This window comes from Eriocheir sinensis, chromosome 5, assembly GCF_024679095.1.
Source record: "Eriocheir sinensis breed Jianghai 21 chromosome 5, ASM2467909v1, whole genome shotgun sequence".
In the NCBI taxonomy this organism is placed as follows: Eukaryota; Metazoa; Arthropoda; class Malacostraca; order Decapoda; family Varunidae; genus Eriocheir; species Eriocheir sinensis.
Window position 1 is genome coordinate 25,051,268 of NC_066513.1, and position 12,714 is coordinate 25,063,981.

Consider the following 12,714-nt stretch of genomic DNA (forward strand, 5'->3'; position numbering starts at 1 on the left):
AAACTTGTATTTATATGGATTGAGAGAGAGAGAGAGAGAGAGAGAGAGAGAGAGAGAGAGAGAGAGAGAGAGAGAGAGAGAGAGAGAGAGAGAGAGAGAGAGAGACGAAAACTGTTATGTTATTATATTTGTATGATAAGGAGGAATGACTAAACCAAAAGCTACATTTAAAGAAACAAAAAAGGCATCTATAAAGAAAATAGAAGGAAATGCATCACCAAATACATCAAACTTTGCTTTCTAAACTACCTTCCTACGGATTCTATTCCTCTCTCTGTACTTTTATCTCCAGTTTCCCTTCTAGCCATTTTATCTCTGCTATGGTATCCCGTCACTGTTCTTCCCCTAGACGTATCAATAGGGGTGTCCCGTAAGGCTCGGTTCTATCTCCCATCCTCTTTCTGTCCTTCAATAATGATCTTTCCAAAACAAGCTGTCCTATCCATCCACTCCTACGCCAATGACTCAACTCTGCATTACTCAACATCTTTTGACAGAAGGCACAATCTTCCAAACAACCATAACAAGCAGCTGTCCTATTCTACACTAAACATCATCGGTCTATTCTGAGCTCAAAATCTTAACTGAAAACCTCATATATCCTCTCTTACTAAATCAGTTTCCTCGAGGTTAAACGTTCTGTATCGTCTCCACCAGTTTTTTTTTTTTTTTTTTGTTTTTTTTCACTCATAGATGCTGTCCATATATACAAGAGCCTTGTCCGCCCTCGTTTGGAGTATGAAACTCATGTGCGAAGGGGTGCCACATACACAACCCTTTTGGACAGAGCAGTCAAAGGCTCTTTGTCTCATCGACTCCCCTACTCTTACTGACGATCTTCTTAATCTATCCCTTAATTATATCCGCTGCAGTATTGCCTCTATCTTCTATCAACAATATAATGTTGACTGCCCCCCCTCCCGCGGCCCCGCTGCACTCGACTTTCTTATCTAGCTCACCCCTATACTGTGCAAGAATTCCTTTTGCAAGGGCTAACCAGCATCTTCATTCTTTCATCCGTTTAACTAGTAAACTCGGGAACAGCCTCCCTCTGTTTGTATATCCTTCTGCCTACGACGTGACCTCTTGATTTAATTTCAAGAGAGGAGTATCAAAATTAAGACACCTCTTCATCAGAGATTGATCTTTCTTTTGCCCTCTCTTCTGTACTTTCCTTTTTTTATAGGACCAGTGCAAGCGAACTTTTGCGTTTTCATTTCTTTTTACCTTCTCTCCTCCCTCTTCCAAGATTTATCCCCTATAATAAAAAGTCTATTCATTTGGGCAAGGCCGCCGCCGAGTGGCTTAAAACTACCCACATGCTGTCCAGAAGACCACCTACCAACCCGGACTCTAGATTCTAGGATTAAAAGATGAGCTACGGGAGGGCAGCACGAGCCAATGCAAGATGGCGCCACTATAAGCACTCGCCTGCGCCAGAACGGGCTGGGCCGACCATCAGGACCCACCGGGAAGAAGCCTTGGACCGACCATCAGGATCCACCGGGAAGAAGCCTACCGGCGCAATAGGCCAAGACGTAAAAAAAAAAAAAAAATGGTAGCTTAGTCCCAGCGACTCCACCTCCCCCTTCTGACTGGGTAGCTCCGAGCTGGATGATGTAACCTACTTGTCATGTTAGGTTAAAGCCGGCTTCACACGCAGGGAGGGAGCATTTTTGGCCTCTTAACAGGCCGTCTTCGGACAAGGGCACGTTGCCCCTAGTGATACTATATAGGGGCAACGGGCCCTTGTCCGAAGACGGCCTGTTGAGAGCCATAGAAGTAGGAGAAAAGACACAGAGAGGAATGAGGATTTTAATAACGGAATGTCTTTCTGAGTGTCTGAAGGACATTCCGTTATTAATTTAATTAAGACAAGAGTTGGAGGTTATACTAGTGATGGACACACACACACACACACACACACACACACACACACACAACATAAGAGACTTTACTGTTAGACTAATTTTATGTTTTTAATTTTAGAACGTTCTCCTTATATAATATGTATATTTTCAGCTCTCGAGCTGCTTATTCCTAAATAAACCGCATATAATTATTATTATTATTACACACACACACACACACACACACACACACACACACATAGAGCGGTATTTATCTGGCTTTCGATAAGAGATTCGGTGACGGGGACATGATGTCAGGTGGATCGTGGCTATGCAACTGCAACAAGTAGGGTCGTTTAAATAGGTAACACAGCACACAGGAGCGTAGGGTGGTAGACAGACAACGGCTGAAAAATTGCCAAGACACTTGCGCGCGGATTCCATTTTGAGCAGCACACGTTTAGGTGTCATATAGCATTCGATCAAGTGAAGGATTCGACGGGAAGCTATCGTACAGCTGCTGAGCACCTGTCGGGCAGCTGTTTTAACGGTCAAAATTTTTATTTCGTGCCCGATCACTGCACAAGTGCTGCCCAACCTATCACAAAAGCTGCAAGATTACTACACGTTAGCTGAAGGATCACTGCGAGTGCTGAACGGTGCCTGAAAGACTCCTGCCCGATCTTTGACAAGGTCGCCGACCACGCAGATGGATGCCCGAAAAATAAGCGCAGCACTTATTTTTCGTGCTCCTTGCCGACTCACTGTCCAACAGTCGTGGTGCATGGATTTCCCTAACGACGGCTAAGCGATGTTCTACGAATATGATCACGAATGCTGCCGGAATGGCAGTCGGGCAGCTGCCGCGTTCAAATTCGTGTATGTGTGAAGCCGGCTTTAGCCTAATAGCGCCCAGTAGCAGAATGCCGACAGACCGACTCTATCGCCGATCGAAATCCAGCCGACCAAGTCGGTCCGTCAACGAGGACTGGCGTGTCTCTCGTTCTTTATTTTTACCTTTGAGCTGCTTCCTTTACTTAAGTAAAAAAAAAAATAAAGATCTAGTGCTATCCTGATACTCGAACCCCTACTCAGAAAACTTAAGTCGTAAATGAGGGAAGAAATGAAGTTTAATAAAAAAAAAATCCTGCAACTAAGAGTTTACCATTGAAAGGAATAAAACAATCGAAGTTTGTGGTTGTGTTTATGGTGGTGGTGATGGTGGTGATGGGAGCATATAGAGTTGAGTAGAGGATGTTGCTTATTGAACTCAAGGTTGTATATAGCATGACTTCAATTCTCTCTCTCTCTCTCTCTCTCTCTCTCTCTCTCTCTCTCTCTCTCTCTCTCTCTCTCTCTCTCTCTCTCTCTCTCTAACAATGCGTCAGCTGCATCATCATGACACACACACACACACACACACACACACACATACACACACCAGAGATGCAGTGAATACAAGAGTTTGTGTATTCGAATATGAATACGAATACTTCAAATTCCAGCGAATACGAATACAAATTCGAATACACTGCATGAAATGGTTTTAATTCGGAAACAAACCCAAATACTTCTTGAAAGTATTCATGAATACATTCTTGAATAGTTTATATTGAAAATATATACCTTCGATCTTGACGTAACATATATGGTGTTCAAAAGTTATGCAACAGTAAAATGAGCTTATGAACCTATATATATATATATATATATATATATATATATATATATATATATATATATATATATATATATATATATATATATATATATATATATATATATATATATATATATATATATATATATATATATATATATATATATATATATATATATATATATATATATATATATATATATATATATATATATATATATATATATATATATATATATATATATATATATATATATATATATATATATATATATATATATACATATATATATATATATATATATATATATATATATATATATATATATATATATATATATATACACGTCCGCCCATGGAGGCTATATGCTGCTTGTATAAGGAAAAACGGTTGTTATTTCTGATAATAAATTTTGAAGTATTTGTCAGATTATTCGCATAATACGAATACTTTTCCCTTGTATTCGAATATGAATATGAGAATACTTTGATTTCTATCAATAATTATTCGAATACAAATACGAATACACCCAAATCTTCGAGTCGCCGCCGGATAGCCAATACGGGCTAAATACAGGATATGTTACTTAACTATATATTGACATATATATATATATATATATATATATATATATATATATATATATATATATATATATATATATATATATATATATATATATATATATGTGTGTGTGTGTGTGTGTGTGTGTGTGTGTAGGGAGCACATGTGAAGCTAAAGAGGTACAATGATAGGGGGCAAGCACAAGGGACTGTGCACAGAGACTATAACTTAGGGGCAAAAACAGAATATCCACTTAATATAATGCGTGGAGATCAGTGAACCGTACACGCGAAGACTCTTTCACAGGAGGTGCCGCTACAAAGGTCTGTCTTGAAATAATCCCAAGCCACCTGTGACATCAAGATCAAGATCAAGGTAAACACTGTTGGCAAGGTTGAGTCGGCCGGCGCTGTTGCCCCACAACCTAATTAGCCCCACAAAACACTCCAAAAAGAAGAAGAGTCGGGCGGTGAACACGGAAGGAACCTTGAAGAAGAAGAAGGCCCACTGAAAAACGGGTAAGAAAATCGTGAAGAGCCGAGAAAAAACGGAATCTAATGTGAAGGCAGAAGACGGGCGACAACTCACATTACAGGAGAGATGGCTCTGTGCCGTGTGCTGGGCAGAGGCTGGGTCAGGTCATCAAGCCGGGCGAGGACGCTCAGTCAGCTGACCCCCAATGTCACCCCCGACGAGGCACCGATGGAGGAGGAGGACCTGATCGAGCAGAAGAGAAATAAGTCCAGACTCAACGAGAAGCATTACAAAGTTCACCACCGCCTGGTAAGGTCTGCTGAAGAGAGCAAAAATACAACCGTAGGTGTTAAGTTTGGTTGTAATTGTGTGGTTTTGCTTTGCCGTTGTGTCTTCAATGGGGTTACTATTTTAGAGGCAGGTGGGCACTGGAATAACCTCAAAATTATGTCTTTTCTGTGGCTACTCTGTGAAGTTGAACCAAGACCTGCTATCATTTACCGTTGATGAGGTTTCAGGCCCCGCTACGCTGCCAGCACAGCACTCCGCAGGGCCGTCAACAGTATAAGGATGTTATCCACCAAAACTAATGTTTGATGTACTTGTTCATAACGTCATTACCAGCTTAACTGGTGAATGCCAACTCCGCCTATACAAGCACCATGGCACGCCTCCCAGACATCAGTTCTGCTCACAGGGTTGTTTCTGTATGAGATAACCCTAAGTGAAGGAGACCAAGGGGATGCCCATATAACTCATGGCTGGGGCAAGTCAACTGATCCTGCTAGGAAGGACTTGAGATGGATAGAGCAGCTGCGTGGGAGCTTGCTCGATGGGACCATCAGGAGTATAGGTGGCAATTGAGTGGAGCAACACACCCCCAGGTTTATGATCCCCATTAGTTAGTTAGTTAAGATTATTAGTTATATATATGGAAAGAAGAGCAACCATTTTGCATGAGGCTAATACTGACATGTATTATATTTCATTTCTCTGAATGCAGTGCAGTAACTAATAGCTTCCAGAAAACTAAAGAAACATCAAAATATTGATCTATAATTTTATGAGCACAATCTAGTACATCATATTTTGGCAGCTGGGGGTTCAGGTTAGAATGGGTTAGGTGAGATGTAGTTGGGTAAGTTAGGTCAGGTTATATTAGGTTGTGTTTAGTTTTATTATCGAGTTTAATTGTTTACAATAAATATGTTAACTATGTTTACAATAAATATGCCACCATTGTTGTCAATGGTGACAGAGAGGGCTATCCTCATCTCCATATTCCCAAAATTTACTACTTATTCAAACTAACCACCTTGATCAAATAATTGCCACTTATACTCCTGATGGTCTCCTTGACGAACCTCCCATGCAGATGCCCTATCCATCTCAAGTCCTTCCCAGCAGGATGTGACCTAAATTAGATAATGATGTTAAGACATGGTGAATATACCAGTTGATAACCCCTAAAGTATACAATCTACTTGCTTTCTTACCCCAGATATTTATTAGGAAAATACCCACCCAGCAAGCTACTGCACCTCTGTTTATTACCATGGATTACCATTGCTTAGAAAAGTATATGTGTATGTTTTCCTTCAAAGAATATGTAAATTGAAGTTTACAGGCAAGCAGCTGCACCATTGCTTGTGTTCTCTTCCTGCCTGTTTTCTTTTTTCTTTTTTTTACATCAAAGAAAATGGCTCAAGGGCAATAAAAAGTGAAAAAAAAAAGCCCGCTACTTGCCATTCCCATAAAAGACAAATGTAAAGAGTAGCCAAAAGAGAGGTCAATTTTGGGTGGAGAGGTGTCTTGATACACTCTTCTTGAAAGAGGTCAAGTCAGAGGCAGGAGGAAATACAGACAAAGGAAGGCTGTTCCAGAGTTTATCAGTAAAGGGAATGAAAGAATAGAGATGCTGGTTAACTCTCACATAAGGGGTTTGGACGGTATAGGGATGAGCACTTTAACCTTGAGCCTTGAACCATACTTTGCATATGTTAATTATCCATATTATAATATTTTCATGGATTACTCTTTTAAACATTTCATGAGACGTTTCCCTTCCAGGCACCTCGCCTCACTGAAGACGAAGAAATTGTTGAGCCCTTGAAGTACCAGAGGAAACTGTATGGCGTGTATGGTGCTGCCAGTGGCATCAATGTTGCTAAGCTATGGCCCAGCAAGGAGGAGCTGGAGCTTGAGAAGGAATATGAGAAAGTTGCCAGGCCATACACTGTCCAGGAGATGATCAGCATGGCCAGGAAGGCTAAGGAGGAGGAGGAGGAAGCACGGCAACAGAGGTAAGCTGCTGCATCTGAGGGCCACTTGACTCCAAAGGGACGACTTTTAAACCTCAGAGGGGGAATATTTGCAAGGGGAGGATTTGGGAAGGAACCTTGGTCAGGGGAGGAGTGTATGTATAAGTAAAATACATACCTATGAACTCCTCTTTACTATATGGAAAATCTTAAATATCAACTAAAGGCTGCTGATTTGCCTTAATCCCACCAGTTGCTTGACAGGTTGCTGACAAGTATTTTGTGTGGAGTATTTTGTAATGAGGAGATAAGGGAGGTATGGAAGCAGCACTTTGAAACTGTAATGAATGAGAGTGTGGGAGGGAGAGCAGAAGTGACTAGTGTAGGAATAAAGATCAATGTAGGGTGGCCAGATCCACAGGGGAGGGTGTAGAGAGGTGAGATAGAGGAGGCAATGAAGAAGTTAAAAGTAGGAAAGATCCCTGGAGATGATGGCATAACACCAGAAAAGTTGAAGTATGGAGGAGGTGTAGTTGTGAAATGCATATTATGGATATGTAGCCCAGCATGGGAACAGGGTGAGGTGCCAGAAGATTGGAGAAAGGCTATTGTTGTGCTGCTGTACAAAGGGAAAGGGAGCAGAGGTGACTGTAATAATTACAGGGGAATAAGTCTACTCAGTGGGGCAGGAAAAGTGTATGGAAGTTGTTTTAAATGAAAGGATGAAGAAAATAACAGAAAAATGTAGGCAATGAACAAGGGGGTTTTAGGAAAGGGAGGGGTTGTGTAGACCAAATATTTGCAATCAAAATGTTAATTGAAAAATACATAGAAAAGAATAGGAAGCTTTTTGCTGCATTCATGGACCTGGAGAAGGCATATGACAGGGTTGACTGGAAGGGGTTGTGGGAGGGAATCCGATCCTTTTATTAGGATGTGAGTGCCTCTGTACGCGTGAAGGGTGAGTTGAGCGAGAGTTTTGGTGTTGTTGTGGGTGTGAGACAGGGGTGTGTGATGTCACCATGGCTTTTTAATGTGTACATGGATGGTTGTATGAGAGAAATGCAAGCCAGAGTGGGGGAGCTTGGACCAAGGCTGAAAGTGAGAGGTACAAAGGAGTCATTGGTTGCGTGCCTGTTTGCAGATGATAGTGTTGTTGGCAGAGAATGAGGGGATGCTGCAGAGGATAGTGGATGAGTTTGACAGGGTTTGTAAGAGGAGAAAGCCGAGAGTGAATGCTGGAAAGAGTAAGGTTATGGTATTTGAGAGGGCGAGAGAACAGGTCATTGATTTTGCAAAGCCGTACAGAGTTAGAGCAGAGGGTACAACGAAGTGTAGGATAAGGTTAGGGGAGGAGAGAATGGAGGAGGTGCCTGAGTTTAAATATTTAGGGACTGTTTTATGTAAGCATGGCAGTATGGAAGGTGAGGTGAGGGAAAGAGCAGTGAAGGGCAGACAGGTGGTGGGTGCATTGGAAAGTTAGGAAAAGGAGAGGTGTGAACATGGAGGTAAAGAGAGGAATAAGGAACAGTATTATCCTGCCAACTCTGTCATATGCATCAGAGACATGGACATGGAATGCAGCACAGCAATCAAGAACACGTGCAGTGAAAATGAGTTATATAAGAGGTGCATGTGGTGTGTCAGGATGGGATGGAGAAAGTAATGAAAGCGTGTATGAGCGGTTTGGTATGGGTGCAACAGCAAAAGGAGTGGAGTGTGGAGTGGTGGAGTGGGTGAAGCATGGTGCATTGAGATGGTTTGGGCACATGATGAAAATGAGGGAGAATGAATTCATGAAGAGAGTGTATGAGGGAAGGATTGAGGAAGGGGGCGTCAGGGGAAGACCACCTGTGAAGTGGATCAATAGGGTGAGTGAGTATTGGAGCGAGAGAGTTGGAAGTAGCAGGATTGAATGTGGTGAGAGGGAGTACCAGAACAGAGAGAGATGGAGACACTTCTGCCATGGCTACCCCCTGGAAGGAAGTTCCCACGAGGGAGCAAGGCATCAGAGATAAAGATAAATAGATAGTATGTCTGTAACAAACATCATATCTGCTTCCATTTGACATACCACCAACTGCAGGGCTCTCATATTGTTTTCCACCATGTCCTCATTATTGTAAACCCAATGTGACCAAGTGTCTCTTGATGTCTGTAAATTAGGTATTTCCTTGAGGGGTTACATCCAAAACACTGTCATTCCATCACTGTAGACAGCTGTCACCACCTCCTTCATCATCATAGTTTTCTATGCCAATGTGACAACAAAATTATGGACTCATAAAAACAGTATAATGGCCATCAAACTGACAGGAATAGTGGATCTTAAGGTAGTACACTCAGAAATTAAATTATTTATTAATTTTCTAAGAGAAAATTAATTATGAGTCTACATTTTCTCAAAATGTTCATTTACTACTTTTCCTTTTTTTACAGGCAAGCGGATTTAAAACGCAAAATGGCTAAACTAGAAGGCTGGAAGAAAGAGGTTCGAGACCGCATACAGAAGCAGGAGAGGGAGGCACAGCTTGCCAAGGTTAGTATAGCATATTACGTGTGCACAAGCATTTTTTTTTTTTTTTTTTTTTTTTTTTTTTCCGCCTTGAGCTGTTTACTGTAAAAAAATATTAATTCTATAAATGCCTGTTCAAGATTCAATTATTAAGCAAAGTGATTAACTGTCTTCATATTTTAGTGGTGTAAGAAGTAACCAAAAGGGACATATAGTTATTAATATAGGAAGTCTAGGTTAGGGTCTGATAAAGAGTAAAGGTAAAGTTGGAGATATTCACCTTAGCTGCACATTGTGTCAGCACCTATTTCTGTCTCCTTGGCCCTTGAGCCTGTGGTGGGTAAGAACCTGAGACACAGGGGAAGAACAACATCTGGAGGCACACTTTACTCTCCTCATGCTTCCTGATAAGAATGTAGTCATGTCTGCACCAGTACAAATGGCTAGTTTTTGTATATTATTTGCAGCAACTTAGTGTTCTTGTGCTGCCAAAACTTATTTAAAAAAAGGTACAATTTTATGATCTCACAATGTATAATATTTTTAACCACCATCAGGAGAAGAAGGAGAAGCTGATAGAGGAGGTGCGTCAGATCATAGGCTTCCAGATTGATCCTAAAGACGAGAGGTTCAAGGAGGCACTGGAGAAGAAGGAACAGGAGGAAAAGAAGGCCAAGAAGGCGGCCAAGAAGCTGAAAAGTCAACAACGCTTGATAGACCGTCTGAGGAGAGAGGCCGACCCCATCCCTGCCTCATCAGCCTCAAGTCAGGACTCAGGCAACAAAGATCAACCTGAGGGTGAGGAAAGTGGCATCTCCCCAGGCTCACCTATTGTGTGAACCAAAGCAGGACCAGCACTGTAAGGGGAAGCATTTTTAGCTTGAAATGATAGTACTCAAAAGAGGAGTGTAAATTACTATATGAGGTGTTATGAAAAAGCTTATCCTGTACCTGTAGTTTAGTAAGTGTATCCCTGTATCTAAATTTAAGGGAGATGCCTTACTACATGGAACAGACTTTGAGAGTTGCTAAGATCAGGAAAGATTGATGATTGCTGGTATAGGGGAAGAGCATCAATTAATCATCATCAGAGCTTATAATAAAAATGTAAGGTTTTGAATGATTTACCAGATTTAATAAATGCTGAGTTTCTTCCTCATCAAGTTTACTGCAATGAGATCAGTTTTCCACAGTATTTTATCAAAGACAGAACATCAATAAATATTCATCATTTGTGCTGAACAAGTATTGAGTATGCTTCTTACGTGTCGGGGGGGGCTCCACTCACACAGCTCTCTCGGACAGAGTGGAGTCTAATGGCCATGCCATAAGGCAACCTCTTCGACTGTAGAACCTCTTCGGCCATTTTGTCCTACCATAATACTCAAAGGCCTTTTTCTGAAGGGAAAGTGAGGGTGTTGGAGAGCGAAATTGTTGGAATCTGACAAGGGGTTGAGAGGCACATCTTTGTCAGCCCCTTTGCATATTTTATGCATGAAGCCTGTATTTCTTTCATTAATGTAGTAGCAAATGAACCAGAAATTATAAGAAAATTTATTTGATCTAATATGAATCGGCAAAAAAAATTTTTAAATGATTTAAAATGTTGTTAAAGACTTTATGGTTGTATCATGATTTTTAACCCTTCCTATGTCAACACACCTGCTTGATTAACTCAACCAGGTAGTCTTTTGCTATAGCTCCGATGGGGCTCGATCACTTTTCTAATGGCCCCTTGCTTGACGGAATGGTAGCGAGGGGCTATGCTATGTATGCAATCATACCTATGTATATTTTTACCATTCAATCAACTGTTTTATTTGTGATTATACATCAAAAAATAAGTATAATCACACTAATTTATGCAAAATGCTTCAATTATCAAGATTTCCATGTAGAGGTGTTTGCAGAAGCTACCAACCCAACTAGAAGAACCTTTAATGAAGGAAGGGGTCGAGGTCAAGTTATAGTGCCCAACAGAAAGGGGACACCGTATGAGGGAAAGGGAAGAGGAAGGTGGTGGGGGAGATGTATGGCACGGCCGTAAGGCTCTTCATCTCATCAGCTCCCCTCCTCTTACTGATAGTCTTTTACATCTTAAATTCCGCCGCCATGTTGCATCTCTTTCTATCTTCTCGATATTTTCATGCTGACTGCTCTTCTGAACTTGTTAACTGCATGCCTCCCCCAACTACACAAGACACTGGTAAACTCTGAAACAACCTTCCTTCATTTGTATTTCCTCCTGCCTATGACTTGACCTCTTTCAAGAAGAAATTGACCTCTCTTTTGGCCACTCTTTACTTTTCGTTTTGTGGGAGCAACAGTTAGCGGGCTTTTTTTACTACATATTCTTTTTGTTGCCCTTGAGTTGCTCTCTGTGCTGTAAAAAAAATGTTTCTGTGATGTCTGTTTGAAGATGTGACAGTTTTATCAAAATATCAGAAAACTTTGATTTGAGCTTGGTTTTGTATAAATGTAAATGAACTGTATTTTGTTGTTTCATTGTGTACAAAAACTAATTTATATATATGCAATAAATGTATGTATTCTTCAAATATAATCTGCGCACCTCTTAAGTGGAGGGAGGCTGTACGTACTAGGAAATCATGTGGAAGTGTGTGACAGTAAAGGCTTCAAAGTCTGCATGGAAAAGCAAGATTATGTACCTCAAAAGGAAGGCAGTTTATAATCCCTTGATGTACAGACAGACAAAAGCAAAGGTAAGAACAGTGGAAGTAAATGCCAGAAGCGTGTAAACTACCATATATCAAATGTATGGTGAAGGAGGTAAGGAATTAACTGCTATAAAAGACACATCCTGGGGAAGTCATGGTTTGAAATTAAGAAACAAAGGTGTATTATGTGTCTGGGGCATGTAAGAAGACTAATCCTGGGAAGTCGGGGAAAGATTATAAGATTATGTGGCTGAGGCATGGAAGAAACAACAGAGAATGTCATTGTTAAACTCCTGAGCATATAGCTCTCAGATTCCTCTTTAACTGACGGATAATGGCATACAAACTGCATCATTTACCCCCAGGGCCAGGGTCAGAGTGAATATTGCGAGATAAAAGAAAACAATTAAAAACTGTAACAGTGATTAGCGGGCTTTTTTCCATTATTGTTTTCTTTTTATACCCATGAGTTGATTCATTTTCTGTAAAAAGAAAAAAAATTACAATAGGAAAAAAAAGGGTGTCATATCCACATGAGATGATAAAAGGACGGGAAAAAGATGATGCGCCTGATTGAGCCATCAAACCAGGTGAGGCTCAATACATACAGTGCATCACTTAGCCAATGTCATCTGTCGCCACCATTCATCCCATAACTTTGCCTGACACAGCTTAGGATTAACAAACAATCCAGTAGGAAAAAAAAAATAC

At 40.8% G+C, this 12,714-nt stretch overlaps 1 protein-coding gene and 1 long non-coding RNA gene across 3 annotated transcripts in view; one reads left to right on the plus strand and one right to left on the minus strand.

Moving 5' to 3' along the window:
• The first annotated feature begins 4,427 nt into the window (after nucleotides 1–4,427).
• On the plus strand, nucleotides 4,428–11,817 carry LOC126985541 (growth arrest and DNA damage-inducible proteins-interacting protein 1-like). Its single transcript, XM_050840621.1, has 4 exons — nucleotides 4,428–4,858; nucleotides 6,620–6,852; nucleotides 9,250–9,349; nucleotides 9,883–11,817. Exons 1-4 carry the CDS (start codon nucleotides 4,676–4,678, stop codon nucleotides 10,162–10,164), a joined length of 798 nt encoding a protein of 265 aa, XP_050696578.1. The 5' UTR covers nucleotides 4,428–4,675; the 3' UTR covers nucleotides 10,165–11,817.
• The window catches only part of LOC126985546 (uncharacterized), a 28,505-nt gene continuing 20,655 nt past the window's right edge, over nucleotides 4,865–12,714 (minus strand). For both annotated transcript variants that reach the window (XR_007738782.1, XR_007738783.1), the window contains exon 3: nucleotides 4,865–5,964. This is a non-coding gene — a long non-coding RNA (uncharacterized LOC126985546). The remainder of the gene's footprint in view (nucleotides 5,965–12,714) is intronic.

Coding starts and splice junctions, on each gene's coding strand:
- LOC126985541 (XM_050840621.1), top strand. CDS start 4,676: ATGGCTCTGTGCCGTGTGCTGGGCAGAGGCTGGGTCAGGTCATCAAGC. Junction 4,859..6,619: donor ACAAAGTTCACCACCGCCTG/GTAAGGTCTGCT, acceptor TTTCCCTTCCAG/GCACCTCGCCTCACTGAAGA. Junction 6,853..9,249: donor GAGGAAGCACGGCAACAGAG/GTAAGCTGCTGC, acceptor CTTTTTTTACAG/GCAAGCGGATTTAAAACGCA.